The sequence below is a fragment of the Notolepis coatsorum genome, assembly GCF_963971535.1.
Source record: "Notolepis coatsorum genome assembly, chromosome: 14".
In the NCBI taxonomy this organism is placed as follows: Eukaryota; Metazoa; Chordata; class Actinopteri; order Aulopiformes; family Paralepididae; genus Notolepis; species Notolepis coatsorum.
The window spans coordinates 72,779,370-72,799,853 of record NC_140178.1 but is presented as its reverse complement, the minus strand read 5'-3'; the positions used below and the strand labels follow the sequence as shown (position 1 = coordinate 72,799,853).

General features: G+C 42.5%; 2 protein-coding genes across 2 annotated transcripts in view; both read right to left on the bottom strand.

Annotated features, from left to right (window-relative positions):
- Window positions 1-6,537, bottom strand: part of srebf1 (sterol regulatory element binding transcription factor 1) — a gene marked incomplete at its 3' end in the record, with an annotated part of 41,936 nt that extends 35,399 nt beyond the window's left edge. Inside the window, exons 1-2 of the mRNA XM_084329147.1 lie at window positions 6,188-6,537; window positions 1,936-2,535 (exon numbers count right to left, since the gene is read on the bottom strand). Of these exons, the coding sequence (XP_084185273.1) occupies window positions 1,936-2,535; window positions 6,188-6,293 (706 nt within the window). The 5' untranslated portion in view covers window positions 6,294-6,537. The remainder of the gene's footprint in view (window positions 1-1,935; window positions 2,536-6,187) is intronic.
- A 728-nt stretch (window positions 6,538-7,265) lies between these two features.
- tom1l2a (target of myb1 like 2 membrane trafficking protein a) overlaps window positions 7,266-20,484 on the bottom strand; it is a 92,356-nt gene continuing 79,137 nt past the window's right edge. The window contains 3 exon segments of the mRNA XM_084328941.1: window positions 7,266-12,842; window positions 13,329-13,365; window positions 16,201-16,260. Of these exon segments, the coding sequence (XP_084185067.1) occupies window positions 12,697-12,842; window positions 13,329-13,365; window positions 16,201-16,260 (243 nt within the window). The 3' untranslated portion in view covers window positions 7,266-12,696.

The following is a 20,484-nucleotide window of genomic DNA, read 5'->3' as shown; positions in this document are numbered from 1 at the left end:
ATACTAATCTCATATGTGAAATTGTACAAATGAAGAGCTAAACTATAACATTTCCAACACAAATCGAGTATACTGACTGCAATACAGTATAACTTAAACGCATTAACCCTTTCACTACCACACTACAGAAGGTTAACCTTTCACTACCACACTACAGAAGGTTAACCTTTTACTACCACACTACAGACGGTTAACCGTCTGTAGTGTGGTAGTGAAAGGGTTAACCTTCTGTAGTGTGGTTGTGAAAGTGTTAACCATTTGTCGTGTGGCAATGAAAGGGTTAACCTTCTGTATTGTCGCAGTGGAAGGTTAACCTTCTGTAGTGTGGTAGTGAAAGGTTAACCGTCTGTAGTGTGGTAATGAAAGGGTTAACCTTATCTAGTGTGGTAGTGAAAGGTTTACCTTCTGTAGTGTGGTAGTGAAAGGGTCAAGTCAAGAGTTTTATTTGTCACGGCATACAAGCATACAGTGAAATGCGGGTGGTCATGCCTGCAGCAATTGTGCAATAATACAAGTAATAAAAATAAGAATAAGACATAGAATGAGACATAACAGGTATAATGTACATAAAGTTTACAAAAAGCATGGTAAAGACATACTAAGGTCCTGCGATAGTGCAATACAGTGATAGCTACGGATGAGGCACTGGGTCTTATGTACACTACTATACAAGGGTTCTGTAGTGTGGTAGTGAAAGGTTAACCTTCTGTAGTGTGGTAGTGAAAGGGTCAAGTTAAAACAAATGTCAATGTCAACAACAGAATTAAAGTCCCTGGTTTTGATCATGATCCATCAAGGTTGACATCCAACAACAACAACACTGACCCGAAAAGGCCCTTGTTTATCCAAGAACAACTCAACTTTTCTGTGTGAATTTACCACAACCAAAACAAAACTCAGCCAGGGGCAGAGGCAGGGGGCATTAAGCCACCCAATCAAAACTCAGCCAGGGGCAGAGGCAGGGGGCATTAAGCCACCCAATCAAAACTCAGCCAGGGGCAGAGGCAGGAGGCAGGGGGTATTAAGCCACCCAATCAAAACTCAGCCAGGGACAGAGGCAGGGGGCATTAAGCCACCCAATCAAAACTCAGCCAGGGACAGAGGCAGGGGGCATTAAGCCACCCAATCAAAACTCAGCCAGGGGCAGAGGCAGGAGGCAGGGGGCATTAAGCCACCCAATCAAAACTCAGCCAGGGACAGAGGCAGGGGGCATTAAGCCACCCAATCAAAACTCAGCCAGGGACAGAGGCAGGGGGCATTACGCCACCCAATCAAAACTCAGCCAGGGGCAGAGGCAGGAGGGTGCAGGGGGCATTAAGCCACCCAATCAAAACTCAGCCAGGGACAGAGGCAGGGGGCATTAAGCCACCCAATCAAAACTCAGCCAGGGGCAGAGGCAGGAGGGGGCAGGGGGCATTAAGCCACCCAACAGCCTGGCTGCCGGGCTGCGGCCTGGGACCTGACAGAGCCGTGGAAGAGTGTTGATGTTGTTACTCCAATCATGTCCACTCCAGGCCACATTAACCGCCCTGGCTCCACTCGTCCACCATAAATAAATGCCTCTCTGGCTTTTACAACCACGTGGTGCTACCAGGCAGCACGTGGGGCTCCCGGAGAGAGAGTGAGTGTGTGCGTGTGCATGTGCGTGTGCGTGTGTGTGTGTGTGTGTGTGTGTGTGTGTGTGTGTGGGAAGGGGTAAGTATAGAAGGGGCAACACTTCCTTATCTAATGATGATCTAATGATTCCACCTAATTACAATACTCAAACTTCTTAGAGCTATTCATTTGTAATAACACTGTTCACGTTGCCTCATTTGTTCCACGATTGCCATTTTCCCCCTGTTTTTTTCCCCCCGGTGTAAAACTACAGCTACCTACCATGTAATTAGCAGGAAGATGACAAGCTTCTCTTTTAAAACCAAGTTCTCTACTTACTCATGTAGCTGGTCTGGTTGCTGAAGCTAACCCGAGACACTTGCTGGGGTTGAGCCTGGGCCTGGAGTTGGGGCGGTGCCTGGGGCTGGGGCTGGGGCTTGAGTTGCTGCTGCTGCTGCTGCTGGGGCACAGGAGAGGTAAACAGCACCTGGGTCGTAGTGCCGAACACTGCGGTCGGTCCTGGAGAGCCATGAGGAGAGGCCGCCTGGACCGGGGAGCCGGCGGCCGGCTGTGGCTGGTCTACTTTGGGCTGTCGGAGCACCTGGGCCTGCTGCGGGGAAGCCGGCTGCTGCCTGGGGCTGGGGCTGGCCACCTGCGCAAGGGGAGACTGCTGGAAGGTAGGGGGTTGGAAGGTTTTGTCCGGGCTGGAGGAGCTGCGGGTGATGGGGGGTCCCAGGAGGGCGTCCAGGTGGGGGCTGGAGGAGGAAGTGGAGGACGGAGGGGTGGCGATGGTGGTGACGGTGGTGGATGGAGGGGGAACTGAAGAGGTGGAGTGGGTCAGGCTAGAGATCTCCTGGGTGGGGGGAGGCGCTGTGTACTGAGGGGAGTCGAACAGGCCTCCAAACTCCATGTCCTGGTTGTTGATGAGCTGTAGCATGTCTGTGGGGAGAGAAGGAGAGAAGAACACTCTTGAGTGATTTATTTTACCAGGAGCTTGACTGTCACCGATGAGGTTGTGTAAATGTGATACATCTAATCACAGAGCTGAACCAGACCGTATTTACCCAATAAGAATCCCAAGACGAAGCTAGTTAACCTGCATCAACTTAGCCTGGAACTACAGCGCTTATGAGGCACCACGTCTCTTGCGCTCCAGCCACAATGGCTTGCATCATCCTGTTATGTTTCCATGGAAGAAATTAGATTTCTGGACCTCTCAGTGGCCAGACATCCACCATGTAATAAAATTGAAGATTTTCACTATTGCCCCAGAACCAGAACTGCCATTTACAGCCACCCTAGAGCCTGTGAGTGACTGCCAATTGCATCTCCTTTAGTTTTAAGTGCAGCACTATAATTGATGAACAGATTATTCCCCAACTTCATAAATACACCAGTAAAGTGATTGGGAGCCTTTTTTTTTTTTTATTAACATCCAACCTTGTGAGGCATCAGTGATTCAGTTATAATGATCCAGTCTTGCACTGTGGTCAAAACTTCTAGTTAGCATGCTTTGAAAGAGGGGGTTCCAAATGCTTCATACTGCACTCTGCACTGCATTTTATAAACTGCTTCAGGATCAGCTAATTATTTGAAGGTGAAGGGGAAATATTACATTTAAGATGTGTGTAATTTAAAAAAAAAAAGAAAAAAAAAAAAAAAAACATAATAACCTTACACAAGCCTAAAAACAATGTTGTGGATTATAGTGTGAATTAGAAATTAGCTTTGTCTACCCAAAAGTAGGGTAGTAATTTAAGCACTTGAAATTGAATATGGTCATTATCCAGCACAGCATAGTCTGATAGGCCCTCCCTGCCTCACAGAGGCACTGGAATACTACCCTCTGGCAAGCCACCAGATTGTGTCTTCTATATATTTGGACAGAAAGCATTAGCAAGGCAAGATGAAGAACAGATTACAGTGAAGGCAATGGGAAACGTTAGGGCTTCAGTTGTGGTGGCTGCACTGAAGCACAGCAGCCTGGATTTGTAAACCAATGTTTTGTATGAGGTGATCGGTCCCAGCCAATCCCAGCGTGTCTCAGAGCCTTGCTATGCGGACCAGCCCCCAAGACCGAGAAGAGAGGGAGGCTTGTCTGGAGCTGCAGCGGAGGTTACTATCGTGCAACAGCACCGAGGAGGAGGGTTACTCGCGGTCACATGTGGGAAGAGGATGGGAAGTGCTGCAGCAGGGTGCAAGAAGTGTTGCTGTTCACTCTCACTCTCACTCTCACACACACACACACACACACACACACACACACACACACACACACACACACACACACACACACACACACACACACACACACACACACACACACACACACACACACACACACACACACACACACACACACACACACACACACACACACACACACACACACACACACACACACACACACACACACACACACACACAATATATTTGAATGATTTTACATTGATTTGCTAAATTATTGATACCGAAACTACTGGTAAAAAAAGAAAATACTGAAAATATTGCCACATGTCAGTAAAACAACAATACAAGTGAACACATTCAAGAGGGGGGGGGGGGGAGCGCATTTCAATGAATATTTCCTGCACAATAAAAGATGTTTGGCTGTATTAGATGCAGCAAAGGCACTAAAAACCAAATTACAAACATCTCAAAACAAACTAGGCAGACTACTGCTTGACCCGACTCCTAGAACCCACCTCACCCCTGCCCACTTTGACAACCTAGGATGGCTTAGAGTAGACGACAGAGTACAGCAACTTGCAATGGGCCTGGTCTACAAGATACACTACACGACCAAGGTACCCATGTACATGTCAAAATACTTCCCAAAGGTCAGTCAATACCACGATCACAACACCAGAGGGAGCTCCACAAATCATGTTCAACCCAGATTCGGCTCAAACAAGGGACTAAACACGTTTCGCAATTATGCCACATCAATGTGGAACGCCCTACCCAAAGCTGTAAAGGAATGTCAATCACTACCCACTTTCAAAACCACTCTCAAAGAACACCTACGGGAGAGTGCAATTCAAAACTGGCCCCTACAAATGTCCTAACCCAGTTATACAGTAAATGACCAAGTATGGCTTTGTCAGTATTCCAATGTACAGTGTACAGTGTGCCCCCCCCCCCCCCTCCAATGTACAGTTCCCCACCCAACCCCACCCCACCCACGACCCACCCAACCTCCTCCAATGTACAGTTTCTACGTCAAATGTATATACACTCTTTTCTGGACACTTTTTGTATCACAAACAGTACTGTATTTGCAAATCTGGTATGTCATAAATGTACAGATGTAGCAGTACTGTCTATCTGTATGTCGTGTGTGTCATATATGTTATGATTAATTGAAAATGGGGGACCCTGATGTAAACAAGACGAAAGTCTTTCTCTGGTCTGCATCCCCTTAACAGTTGTATGTATTGAGCTGTACTGTACTGTACTGTACCCATTCTGCAATCTGTTAATAAAGTTTTCAATCAATCAATCAATCAAGCATGTGAACCCAGCAGGAGGAGGAACGCACGGCAGTAACCTCTGTAGGGGGCGGGGCGCAGACACCTGACAGGACCTGCTAGCTCTAGCTATAAGATACACAAATGTGCCAGTATTTTTGCACAGTATGTGATCATGTTTCTGCAGTTCCCCATAACGAGGAACATTGTGTGTGTCACTGTTAAATGTCACGTAAAACTAGCAATCACCATTGAAAATGGGGGACCCTGATGTAAACAAGACTAAAGTATTTCTCTGGTCTGCATCCCCTTAACAATTGTGTGCATTGAGCTGTAGGCTACTGTACTGTACCCATTCTGCAATCTGTTCATACAATTTCATTCATTCATTCATTTGAACACTGGTTTGACAGCTAGCTAGGTTAGCTAACATTATTAGTCAAGGAGGAGTGTAACGATAATGACAAACAAGCTTGTGGTGTGAAAGCAAACGAAGTTGCTAATAACGAATGTACATAATTATTATTAACCTGTCGTTTAGGATAGCTGTCTAAAAAAACGAATCAACAAATTGTGATTGAATGAAAAAACGTGATCAATGTTACAAGCTTTGACTGCAACGACACCTCTTCGGTAAACCGTGTGATATTATTGGGTAAATACCATAATATACACGAGCCACATTTCAAACCTAAGCCTTGTTTTAATGTGCTTTTATTTGATCGTCATTCTTTGTTAGTTTGATTGATTGATTGATTGAAAACTTTATTAACAGATTGCAGAATGGGTACAATACAGTACAGCTCAATACACACAATTGTTAAGGGGATGCAGACCAGAGAAAGACTTTCGTCTTGTTTACACCAGGGTCCCCCATTTTCAATTCATCAGGAATCTCTAGTCTCACTTAGTTAAGTGTATTCATAATAACAATGTATGGCTGCTGCTGTTAAGTTTTACATGAATAATTGCAATTATAGCTGTATTATTGTCACATTTTGATATCTTGAGATTAACTTTGTACTGGTGTCCGATTCTTTTGAATGTTTTCGTACTAAAAGGAAAAAGCAAGTAGCAAAATACACTGAAGATGTTAGCTGTCGGCAGGTACATGTTCTTACCATCGATGTCGTTTAGGAGGGCTGTATCAATGTCGCTGGGGTCATTTAGCGACAGAGTTGGATCCAGATTATCCAGTGAAGGGTCGTCAAAAGACAAGTTGTTCATTTTTACGGCCGTTTGTCGCGGCTTCTTCCAAATGCACTTGGGTTGACTGGCTAACTAACACGAACTGAATGCAGAGCAGAACATCAGACACTTCCCAGATGATCCCTACATTTGCCAAAGTGTCATATCCCGAGTTGACCCTGAAACACGCGTAAAGTAGACTCCCAACTTGTTGTATTGATCTGTAAACTAGCTGCTCTCTTCTATCTCCATAATAATGATCCGGGGAAGTTGTCAAGTCAAACAGTGCGGCCCATTGAGAATAAACTAACGCGCTCACAGGGACAGCCGGGCCAACCCACACAGCGGAGGATGAGTGACACCCACTCTGGCCAATCACGGCTGGCTTGTGAACTCGATTCCCACGTCCCCCCCTTTTTTTTGGCTTGTTTTGACGGCCAAACCTGACACAATTTGACATAACACGTAGTCTGTAGTAAGAATACAATGACATATTATGACATGGATAATGTACTAGAGTAGATATTGATTAACTGGACTGCTTCTATAACTTCATCTCGCTGGACAATGTAAACGAATACAATTATACGTATGTTGTCTTTACGCTCTACTAATGTACTGGTGAAAGCATAGACACATATTTCATTTTTTTTGCCCAAAATTGTCCAAGCAGTCTTTTATCGTGCAGTCGTGTTACCAAATGGTGTATATTTGTATTTGGTTGAGCGACAGCATGGATGTGTGTATTGTGGGTTCGTCCTCTACAGCCAATAAAAGCCAAGTAGAGGCGGGAGAACTAATTCCAAGTTTGTCTGACGAGTAGCAGTGACTCCTCCCTCCCGTGGAACCAGTGGAATACACCAATGAGGAGCCTGGAAACCGAGTGGGGTGATGCGACGTCACAGCGCAGGCTCCAGTGATTACATCATGTGTTTCTCCTGGAAGAGTGATGGCGGGGAGGGGAGGTGGGCAAAGCGTGTAGGCCAAGACAAGACACAATCACATTTTACCTCAAGTTAAATAATAAAACATTTGTTTTAATTATTATTAAACAATACAAGACACAATCACATTTGACCTCAAGTTAAATAATAATTAAATAATATATATATATGTGTGTGTTTGAGACACTGTCAGTATATTAGTATAGTAGGCCTATCATGGCAATACAATACCCAATTATTACTCTAAACCTGTAATATGCATCATGGAACGGTACCAAGGAAACTATAAAAGAAGGAAGGGTCACTGTAGCGCGTGAACACACATGGGTGCCAAGTGTGGAAACGTTCAGTTCGGCAGACATTGGGAGAGTTGAATGGGATTAGCCATCTGCTCGTTTTGACATGTCATTTCAAAATTGTTATTACCTCGGATGTCAGAATAATCGACAATTAGTTGTATTGTTAACTAGCGAACATTTGCTATATTGGTTACTTGATGTACATTTCCTCAGATAGCTTGTATATTTTGAATATTAATACAGGCTTCAATAGAACTGGCACTAAGCAAAGCATAGAACTCTCATATTCTGACGTGATGACCCTTCCTTATTGTATAGTTTCCTTGGTATGGTAGATGCATAATCAACAGTTTAAAATCCACACACGTGAACCCCTCATGGCAGATTCCAAAACATGTCGATGTAGGTGCTGCAGCTTGATGAGATAGTAAGACGTGTGAGAGAGTGAGCATAACATAATATACCAAAACATGAACACAAAAGGGAGCCCCGCAAAGTGACGGTGGGGGGAAATGGGTCAGTGACCGAGGGTAGCACGGCAAACTGTTTGAATAACCAGTACAGTGTGCTAGTATAGAAGCATGTCAGCAACACTGCTATTGTTGTTGACGAGGGAGCATATTATGCTTGCTGGAGTTTGGAGCCCTGCCAGAGATGCTCAACAAGCAGTTAAGAGTAATTTCAGTAATACAACGTTATAGCCGGTTTCAACTTGACATGCATAAACGGACCCACGTTTTATTTATTGCTGCAGCGTTCGCCAATACAATTAGCAGACAGGAAATATACTTTAGGTTCAAACCGTTCCCAGAATTTGTGTGAAACTGTACAGTAAAGCAAAATGCTAATTTATATTCTCATGAGGGGAACGGAGATTTAAAGGAAACACCAATGTACCCATTCTGCAATCTGTTAATAAAGGTTTCAATCAATCAAAGGGGGCGCGCACGCCATATTGAATAATTCCCAGTGCAAGATCAGGGACAGTTGCATCAGCATGTGTGACGGTAAAAGCAGGGGGCTTCCCGACCCTATACCCTTACCTAGAGTAGAAGACCCATTACTGTGAAAATAACCACAAACCACAGAGTTAGAGGTCAGGTCACGCGATGCTAGTGTTTTATTGGTCAGATAAGATGCGTGCATTAGGTCAAACAACAGAGAGCTGAGCCATACTGTGGTAGGTAATGGCAGCAGGCAGCACAGTCAGAGACAAGGGACGCCCACTAACAGAAGACACCAGAAAAACCATCCCTTCTTCCATGAACACACGGGGTCTGTCCCATCAATAATAAGACATTCAGTAACCATGTTCAGATAGCCAGAGTTTCGAGGAATACATGTTGCAGTCAGGGCTTCAGCATCATTAAAGCAAGTAACGCATTAAGTTACACTCTGTTACAAAACCAGAGATAAACACATAAAACACACTGAAAACTAAGCTCTTTGTAAAAGAACACCGGTCACATTTTATTTTAGTAACCACCATTGTCCTGTCTGGATGGCCAGAGGTTCTTAACGTGGATATTATTTTTAATTGGACTTTAAGGTATTGTTATCAGTAGGTTACCTCATTAGAGGTATAATCCAAAAGCTCTTAAAACTAAAGCAATACAATAAAACTGAAGCAAAGTTAAAGCTCATATTAATAACAATTTATGTTTTGTTATACTAAAATACATTTAAACCTTTAATTATGCTAATGACAAATTATACAAATAATTTATTTGCAATGTGACTCCTGTGACATTATACAAATCACAAGTATTTCCCCGTAGCGGAACGCATATACTATCTAGTAGTTCAATGGGATACGTGATTATGTTGTTTGTTTTTTGAAAATGTCTAGTCAAATCAAATAAGACTGGTTTTAACATGGCTTTTGGTCTGCGAGCGGCAAAACTATTTTTGCTGCCAAATAAGCTAAAGCTGAAATGAGGACGGAACAGCTTTCAGCACTTTTCAAGTGTGACCTTAAGCTACTTCTCAGCGCCATGCATACGTCAACCTGTACTTTGTGGTTTCTCAGCTGCAATCGATCGGTCAGAGGGGAGGTAACCATAACCTCCGACAGGGTCAAGTAAATCATAATACTTTAAGAGAATGGAAAAAATACCTTTGACTGAATAAGTTAGACCTATGCTTAAAGAAAGCACAAAAGGTGTAGGTTTGGTCATGCTTCAATTTGAACCAAATACGGATGCATGGTTAGGTGCTACACAAGTCTTTCTGACATGTACTATGAATGTACAAACAGGGGATCAAATAATACATAATGAATGATCATTACATTTATATAGCGCTTTTCTAGACACTCAAAGCGCTCCCCACAATGTAGGGTGGAAATTTCCTCCTTCACCATATGACTGCAGAGCTGATAATCCAAGATTTCAAACAGACACCATTATTCACATAATTCTGAGGTATATACAGTACATATTGTATAGTATCAGTGTCTATATATGGATACATATTTTACAAGTGTTGTTTTATGCTGTTTTTTGTAGTCAGCTATACTCCATTTAGTATATTATGCTGTTCAAAAGAAATACTTTTCATTACAATAATATGGCAATTAAGATTGTATTTTATCTAGCATTTTAATATAATTTATATTACCATGTCGGATAGTAATCATATTTGTGAAAAGGAAATTCATCCATCTTTTAAAAGTGTGCTTTTTAGGGTTTGGAATTTTACGTTAGAAAAGCAATGTGCAAATTTAAGTAAATCTTAAGACCATTTCCCATCCCCTATAAAAATAGTAACCATCTTGTAAACACAAAAGATAATATACACACATTTTTAGCTTAAAAGTGCACAAATATTTACTTAGTAGGGGAAGGAAAATGTTCATAACACCTTTAAGATGGGTTTTCTTGTTTGCAAACACGCTGGGCTTGAGCCAGTCAGCGATACCCGCTGAGACACTTGACCATGCGTTCCAGACAAGTTGGGAAGTCGGAACTCCAAGTAGGAAGCTCGGGAGCGTGAGCTCTCAACTACAGGTTTTCCGAGATGCAGCTATCTGACCTCATGTCAACATGGCGGTATACACCATCAACTGTAAACATAGTTTTAATGCGTTTGTAATCTTTCGAATAGTCCTGAATCTAGATCAGTCCAGGGACAGACGGACATTGGCGTTTACATGGCTGGTAGTAACGTTAGTTAGTAGTTATGTCCAAAGTGTGGGATAATTTCAAGAGGGTAAAGGATGACCCCAAGAAGGCGACATGCAAACGCTGCAGGCAAACATTCTCCTATCATACGTCGACCTCCAACATGATTTATCATCTAGATATGTAAGGACTAGCCACTTAGCATGGCTGTTCTAACGTTAGATAGCCTAGAAATATATTGTCATATGCTATTAGGCTAGTGACTGGGGATGCTAAATTACCCCGCTTATTGCATGTTTAACTTAATGTGCATTTCTTTCCATCTCTATTAATCTCTCTATATCTTTCCCCGACACATTCCGAATCGTTAACGTTTTTGCCAGTGTCTTTAACCCTTTCACTGCCACACGACAGCCGGTTAACCCTTTCACTGTGACAATACAGAAGGTTAGCCCTTTACTATCACACAACCGACGGCGATGCTCCATCATTAGCATCATTAGCTCCGCGGATGATGAAAGGGTTAACGACGACTCGCTTCTTGCGTGCGCTTGTAAAATTTATATTTCAAAGGCTCATTATTATGGTTTTGTATTTCTCTGTAATGTAGCAGTGTTAACAACGTTACTTATAACGTTCTTTCTCAGCCCTGTAACTCAAACCATTTTCTGATGCCCCAATATATATATATATATATATCTTACATATCTACGGTTTCTCCTTCTGTATTTCTAAGCTGGACATTGAAACACACTGAGGTCATAATTCCGACCTCCCAACTGGGAAATTCCGACCTCCGACTTAAAAATGGAATGCAACGTGTGTCATTCCTTGAACTACTGTGCTAAAAAGTATAATGGGGCTCTACGGAAAAACCATGGCACCACAGTGGACAAAAAGTCTACTAAAATGGCTGGACGTCATATTGCCATGGGTGTAAGTGTGACACCTTCATCTCTTTCATAATAAACGAGGGCATTAATTGATTGTTTCGATCGCTAGCATGGCTATCAAAGATATTGTTGTCAGCCCCATTGTTCGGATTACAATTTAGTTGACTATTTATTCTGGTGATGCACACACACACTGGTCATGGGATGATATTAAAGCCTCAAGATTCTTTGGAATGGATTCTCCACCATCACAGCGTGGAAACAGAGTTCCATTGTTATTGAAGACAGTTTGTCTGGAACTTTGCGAGTGTTTGTTTGCTGAAGTCATTTTGTAGTAGCTTTTCGGAGGAGACCGCAAAGTCTCCTTTGAGCACTTTCCTTCCCCTTAGCGCCTCGACAGACAGAGAGAGAGCTAACATGTGCTTTTCAGCCATTTTGTTTCCCCTGTGACGAAAGAGAGTGTTCACAAACGCATGTTATTCAAACGTTAGCTGTGATTCAACTGTTACTTTGTCGGTTAGCCTCCGCAGTCTCCACGCTGCTTCTCGCAAACGCTTAAGTAGTAACTCGTTCCCATCCCACACAAATGTCAACATTAAAAGGGTTAAAAGAAATCTACACTGGAATATTTGTAGAAAAAAAAGGTCCCATAGACGGACTATACACCACAGCGCTAGTACATAGTACAGTATAAACCATTAACAGAATAAATGCATAAATCATCAATTAGCTGGATGCAGTAATATAACAGTATATTCCTATTCGTCTCTTCTTTGCATCATAACGCGTGGGGGGCTGCGGGGCTGCTGTGGAGGTTCCCCTTTAATCTTTTATAAGCCAGCGTGTGTTTTTCAACCACATCCAGCAGCGTTCCCTTCTTTTCCTTCGAGGTGGAGCGTAACAGATGAGATGCGGAACTACAAACAGATCCCACACCGTTCGGGACAGAACGGCCGTAGATAGTAATGTGCGACGCAGCACAGGGCAGCAAGCATGTCAGACCTCTGCGAGTTAGGGCAACGCTGGCGAGAGGATGGCGTTAAGTCACTGCACCGCCACCGGGCAGCAATGAGATGGGTGTCCGGAGGGCAGTCGGGGGGGGGAGGAGGAAGAAGGCAAAGTGCTTTAGATGCCCCAGAGACAGATAGATAGACAGAGAGGGGGGGGGATTCCCTGGGAATAGTCTACAAGGCAAACAGGGCATCCTCCGTCCGTTCAGCCTTCTTGCGGGAGTTGCTGGCCGCACTGGCAGGAGGGGCTGGTTCACCCCCGGGGGGAGTGGGTAGGGAGTCTGCCACCTTGGCTCGCTCCTCCAGGAACTTATCAAACTCTGAAAGAGAGAGATAGACTTGTTTCAGTGGCACAAAGTCGAAGGGTTACCAACAGCGTTTTGTCACCAGTCAGGAAAAACTAAAAGAATTCAAACACTTGGAGGTAGTCCAGGGTTCCCACACATTTTACAATTCAAATTTTGAGATTTATTATTATTCAAGATATACATTTCTTGACTGGATTTGAAGACACAATAACCGTCAGCTATGTCATATCACTCTGAATAGCTGAATATTATTCTCACAACAAATATCAGGCCAGTCTACAACTTATGGATATAATTTCTGTATCAGGACTGACCAAAAGTTTCTTTCCCTCTCATAAAATGACCATTTGTGTAATTCCAACTTTATTTTTTAAGACCCAGAATCATAACTCATAACATAATCCTCCATACTTTTCCACTTCTTCAAACGTGTGTGGGAACCCTGGCTAGTGACGGACAGATATTCAGGGCCTTTTTTACTACGACAGGAGTCCATACCTTCACTGGTCACCCCTTCCTCACTGCCATCCCCTTTCTAGTGGAAGAAGAAAACAAGCCACCCGTCAGTCATACCAAAAGGCAGCTCACCCTTGTGCCTCAGTATAGTGTACAAAATGTAAACATACAGTGGGTAAAAAAAACTAAAACAACTACAACATACTGCGAGTGTCATGTAAGCACTAGGGCTGTCCCCGACTAAGGATTTGTATAGTCGACTTTGATTGGCCAAAATTAGCCGATAATCGACTACCAGTCGACTATGGGGGGACATTTTTTTTTTTTTTTATTCCATTTGGGCTGTGGGGGGTGCTTAACACATTCCCTGCCACTGGTTATATCCATCAATATAGCCAGTCTGCCACCACTCTAAGCCTATGGAGATGTTCACCTTCTTTGCAGGGCTATAACTTTTTAAATTGTATTGCTAAATTGACATTACTATGGCCCATTCAACATCGATTATCTATCGTTCAGGATGTAGGAACGTTATACTTTTTCATTCATAGATTCATACAAAAATACCTTCTAGAATTTAAGTATGTTTTTATCGTTTTCTGCAGTAATTCATAGAACGTGAGTTATAGGCATAAACGCATAGATTATCAATTGCCGTTTATTCCCGATACACGCTATATTAAAAAATGCAACTGTATATGATCCTATACGTTATGCGTAATCATGCGCGGATGAAAGGGGGTTTTCTTAGGCAGTTAGCCTCTCTGGTATGTGCACCATTAGTGTCAGCCACACTTCTAGACCTCTTTGCTTTTAGAAATAATAAAAATTTTTTTTTATTATTTTAAAGGTCCCATGCATTATAAATGGCCTTTTCCAGTGTTTAGCATTGTTTCCTAGCAATGGGGGATTATATCAATGTGGTCTGTGTCTCTAATTATCATATTGACTCATCAGTCTAGTCTCGAGTTCACAAGATCTTCCCTCACTCAACTAAGCTGTTCTGATTTGACTGTTGCTGACGTGAATATGGCACAGATTGAGCTGATTGTGATCTGATTGGCTCTGTGGTTGTAGTCACCACCCACAATTCGCTCAACAGAGCGAGTGGATTACTTCCTCAAACAGAGTGCAGAGTCCGACAGACAGCAGAGAACGAGCGAGGGAGAGAGAGAGATAGAGAGGGAGAGAGAGGGACCGCGCGCAGGAGTGTGTGTAAAAAATAGTGTGCGCCGCGGGGATGGGTCTTCTCTCACACACACACAGAGCATTTACACACAACCTCCCGACCGCGCGCGCGGGGCAGGAGCTTCTCTCTCATGCGTGTGTGAGAGAAGCTCCTGCCTCGCGGTCGGGAAGTTGTGTGTAAATGCTCCGTGTGTCCCTCTCTCTCTCTCTCTCTCTCTCTCTCTCTCTCTCTCTCTCTCTCTCTCTCTCTCTCTCTCCTCTCTATCTCTCTCTCCCTTGCAGTCAGGAACACTCGCATATCACTGTCAAAATATCTTTGCGCATGCTCCCACGCGCACGTCCGTATTCCGATCCATGCAATAATAATCACAGGGGTATATATTTTCATTTGAAACAAGTTACCAATGCATTGTCCCGTGGGATTATGCCCCCCCCCCTGCGGCGAAATTAATTAGTATCCCCCTCAATCTCTCTATATCTCTCTCTGTCTGCCAGTCACAGACTGTGTGGGTGGCTGTCACTCAAAGCGATTATGGGCAGAGCCCATCCAATAACAGCCTGAAATCCCGAGGCTGAAAAATTATGCTTTTGAGTACTTGATTAGAAATATAAAACAATGATTTTTAAAAAAAAAAAACTTACAGATGTGTTCCATAGACTCCCAGGAATTGTGTAAAGTTGCCCAAATAGTGCAAGGAATAGCAATGCATGTCCCCTTTAAATATTTGTTTTGCATTCGACTAATCGGGGTCAGCCCTAGTAAGAACCATACAAGTTCAAATATCCATAAAAAGTATACATAAACTAAAAACATCTGTACCCATAGTCACTCAGGAAGGAAGAATCCATCCACCTATCTATACATCCCCATCCACCTGACTATCCATCCAAACATCCACCCATCTATCCATCCATCCTGTATATCCATCCCTCCTCGCAGGTGAACAGGGGCGCCTCTTGAGAGTACCTCCATGTGCACATCAGGGATGACCATTGACTCCTCTCATCTTACAACTGGTAGTCGTCGTTAGCACAACGTTAGAATACACGATCAATACATTGTCTACTCCACAGTTATACGGTTAAGATTGTAGTCATTTGGCGGAAATACATTTAAATAACAGTGAAATGAGAGGTGGTAAAACATTAGGGAAACTTGAGGCGAAATCGGGTTATATGAGATGGATAAAAGATTAAATGTGCTATAAATTAAAGGAATAAAGAAAAAGAAAGAACCCAAGAGGAGAGACAGAGAGAAAGTACAGAACATAGAACTTGAAGTGATAGATGCCCAAACCTTCAAATTCCAACGATACTGTTGTGAGAAATTAGTTTCAGCTACGAAATTGGTACATTTCCACATACTAATGTTATATACTGGCATTAGGCTATATCAAGCTGATATTAGAATTTAAGATAAACAATAACTTGAATCTCTCATTGTAACTAGAATCAGTAGCCTCTGTCAAATCGGCATGATAGTAAAGTTTGCCAACATTAGCCAACTTGGCTTAATGTCATATCAAGCTGTATTTGACAAATATTACTCAAGTTACGATGATAAGTTAGCTTTACTACTTTAAAATATCACCTTGATATAACATTAGTATGAAACGTTAGTGTGAGGAAATGGCACAACAATACACTAGGAGGGTGGGGATAGGAGGGCCCTATCCATCAAGTTCTGTGGCAGAGAGAGATATAAATCAAGGTAAAGAGGTCTCACCACATCAGTACAGAGCCACTCCTCTATGTCATCCATGACAGAGGACTGCGATACGGGGATCTATGGAGCAAAGCCATGGACAAACCAACGGCCGGCAAAGCCACCAAAAAAAACAAAAGAATAAAATAAAAACACCCCACCCCGACAACAAAAAACAAACAAACAAATAAACAACATAAAAACAACAAGAACAGAAATCACCAGAGGCTCAGCGAGGAGGATGACAAAAAAAAACAGAAACAAGAAAGCAATCGAACCGAGATCAAAAGAAGAAAATATGCCCACATGCCATGGCCACACACAAGCACACTCACAAACACCAGCGTTTCCTCTACACTCATTCAGTAGCAAATGGCCAGCACAGCCAAGTATTGGGCCACTACCACGGATCTAACCTTTTAATTAGGGATCGAACAATTTAGGGATTGCCGATACATACGTCTGATACTTTAAATATCAGTATTATATATACACAGTATTATATATATATACGTATAAGTTATATTATACTTTATAATATATTTTTTATATCGAAATTCTAATTCTAATATTGGCCCACCAACATTACGATTCAATCCATAGATACAGACCATTTCACGCTAGCTTACCCACAAAGGGGCTAAATAGTGCTCCAAAATATTGTAATAAATCCTGCAATGTTTTATATTCAAAAGGTAAGCAATATTCTAGCAGGCAAAATGTATGCTAACTCCATGTTTATTTAGATCTGATCAACAACAGAAAGTTGTCATTCAATTAAGGCTGTAAGTTATTTAATTATGCCTGAATGCTCTCTGTACAATTATGTAATCTATTATTCAATTGACCTATGTTTTGGGGAATTATTTATTTACATATGATGTGACGATTTAAAATGTCCATTCAGTATGGCAATATCCACATTTACATTCATTCAAATGTTTTAGGTTTTCCAAGTCATAAAAGTAACCATGAGTTATATTAAAGGCAGCTTAGTGTTATGGTTTGTATAACTGCAAATTTCCACAAACATTTTCACTTTCACTGCAATTGAATATTGGCCCCAAAAATCAGCTATTAGCCTTTTGATTCACTAATAATCTATCGGTCACTGTCAAACCCTACAAAATGTAGACCCAATACTGGCAGCCAAAAAAGAGAAGACTTATTTTTTTTTATCTACTTTTTCTCCTCCTTTTTCTGTGATTTTTCTCTCCCATCCCAATTTCCTCTCGTGCCAATTCTCCCTCCCCTGTCCTGATTGTTGCTCGCATGTGCCCCCCACTGGCCGGTCATAGGGAGGATAGAAGCCCATCACATGTCCCCTCCGATACATGTGGAGGCAGCCAGTCTGCGTTGGTGACGAGTGCAATGTCCGCTGCGCCACCCAGCCGCGAAACAGAGACAGACTTGAAACCAAAATGACTATCCATTACTAGGGCTGCTTGATTATGGCAAAAATCATAATCATGATTATTTTTATTGATATTGACATCACGATTATTAAACATAATTACGGGGCGGCTAGGTGGTGCAGTGGGCAAGGCACTCACCACCAATGCTGGAGACGCTGGGTTCGCGTGTTCGAATCCAGCTCTCCACATTGTTTTCAGTTTGGCTGGTCGTCCGTACTAATACAATTGGCAGTATTAGAGGGTGGGAAAGCTGATGGGTGGGTCCTGGGCGTTGTAAGCAGAAAAATACTCCTACAGTTCGTTCGGGGCGCCAGGTCAGCGAAGGAAGGATCTGGAGGGAGGTAGTGTGACCTTCCACACGTTACACTCTCCCAGTGAGAATCTGAGCTGCCAGGCTGGCTGCCGGCTGGCTGCGCATGTGTCGGAGGATAGCATGCGATAGTCTCCGGCCTCTCGGACCAACAGTAGGGGGGGTGTGCAACAACCAGGAAGGGAGTTGGGAATTGGCATAACGACTAACAGTGGGATGGGAGAAAAATCGGAAAAAGAGGGGGAAAAAGATTAAAAAATAAATAAAAAAACATAATTACTCCTTGATTTGATATCATATGACGACGACTCAAATTAGTTTTACCTTTCTTCTCGACCAAAGGCTGACTTTGTCATCTTCTACAAGTTACCAAAGAGGTTTCAAAATAACTGGAGGAACGTTCACCGTGGCTCCCTCCTCCCTATTGTTTGGGCTTGGGAGGGAGGGGCGGAGAGCACCGATGCGAAGGAAGGGTGCGCTGCATTTCCAACACAAGACAAGACGAGAGCAAGAAACGGCATGCGACACAAGTATGGTTTTATCTCTATTATCTTGTTTTCATGGTCGTGGGAAGGCAAAATTATCATTTAAATTGAAACTTGATTAATCGCCCAGACCTATCTATTACCAGTGCTACAAAATATTATAGAGGAAACACTGAACACACACACACTCATGAGTCCCTGTGTGCTTTGGCTCATCACCACGTTCAGCGGGTCTACTCATCAGCTCACAGTCTATTATGAGAGGCAAAGTATTATCCCCGGTTGTGTGTTTGTCCTCATTACGTGCGCGGTGGCATCGACATGGCTCACCAGCTGTCGGCTAATGCCACATGGCACTGTTAATTAGTCCACATCATTAGTTAATTAGGTAATCGCTTGAACGTGATTAAGAGATTGATTGGAGGGAAAAGTTGCAAACACAGGTACCCTTGAGGACCAGGGCTATATACACACGATCATTCACACAGCAAACTCACTGCACAGCACACAGAGCATGAGCGACACCGCGTTGCATGCAGTGATGGTGATGATTGAGGTCATGTCAGGGTGGATGGTGTGTGTGTCTGTGTGTGTCTGTGTCTGTGTCTGTGTGTATGTGTGTGTATGTGTGTGTGTGTGTGTGTGTGTGTGTGTGTGTGTGTGTGTGTGTGTGTGTGTGTGTGTGTGTGTGTGTGTGTGTGTGTGTGTGTGTGTGACAGAGAGCTGAAGGTAAAAATATTTTAAGAGTGCTGACTGGGGAGGATTCGGAGATCATGAGTTGTCATCTCCCCTGTCTGAATACCACTCGGTCAAATGATCTTCTAAGTATTGGGTGTGCTGGGGATCATATGGAGAAGGCTTTCTGTACTCAAGCTAATCACTAATTATGAGTAAAGAAAATACTTTGCAGCATCATGGTACTATTACAGTAGCTGATGTATTTTATTATACAATATATTATATATAAAAATTATAATAATAATAAAAAAGTTTAAGGACCATACCAGTATTTTTTGAGGGATCCAACTCATTCTTGCCTCATGACAAAAAAAGTTAAGTCATACCATTTTAATAATCTTTCAGTTATTGAAAGATTTTGGTAGTTATTTTCTGCCGATTCCAGTCTGCCAGTGTATCTGAAGATGTGTCTCAAACACCACATAAGCCCATGAAAGTCACTGATATAATACAGTATCTGAGGAAGAATTCATCGTCTTCCTCTTTAGACACAGTATTAAGGTACAATAGAGCACCTCTTTAGACACTGTATTAAAGGTACAATAGAGAGCACCTCTTTAGACACAGTACTAAGGTACAATAGAGCACCTATTTAGACACTGTATTAAAGGTACAATAGAGAGCACCTCTTTAGACACAGTATTAAGGTACAATAGAGCACCTATTTAGACACTGTATTAAGGTAGAATAGAGCACCTCTTTAGACACAGTATTAAGGTACAATAGAGCAGGGGTTCTCAACCTTTCTGCTGCCAAGGCACCCCTGTGTCCAATAAAATATTCCAGGGCACCCCTACATACGATAAAGACTTTTCCGGTCCTGTCTTTTTTGCTACAATGATGACAAAAGTGCTTGCTTTCAAAATAACGTTTATTTAACCCATTGAAACCGGGAAACACATTTGTGTGTATATGCAGGCTATATAATGCATTATTAGCAGGCGTTTCAGGTCTAAATGTATAAATAAATATAGCAATAGTGTGACCATTTCTCAAACAGAAAATCATGTATTTTATTTTTTAAATACAGAAAAGGATCACACAACATGATAACAGTCTGGTTTAGCATGAGAACACAACATGATAACAGTCTGGTTTAGCATGAGAACACAACATGATAACAGTCTGGTTTAGCATGAGAACACAACATGATAACAGTCTGGTTTAGCATGAGAACACAACATTGCAGCTGCACTGTTTGACTGGGGCAATCTCAGCGGTCGAATTGGTACTGGAAGGTACTGAATTGGTATTGGTAACTGTAACCTGTTTCGATGGACGAGTTAAAAACGTGTCCATTTTGTGTGAAAATTCAGCTTTGCGGTTCACGTTGGAAATATTATTCTAGTGAGGTGAC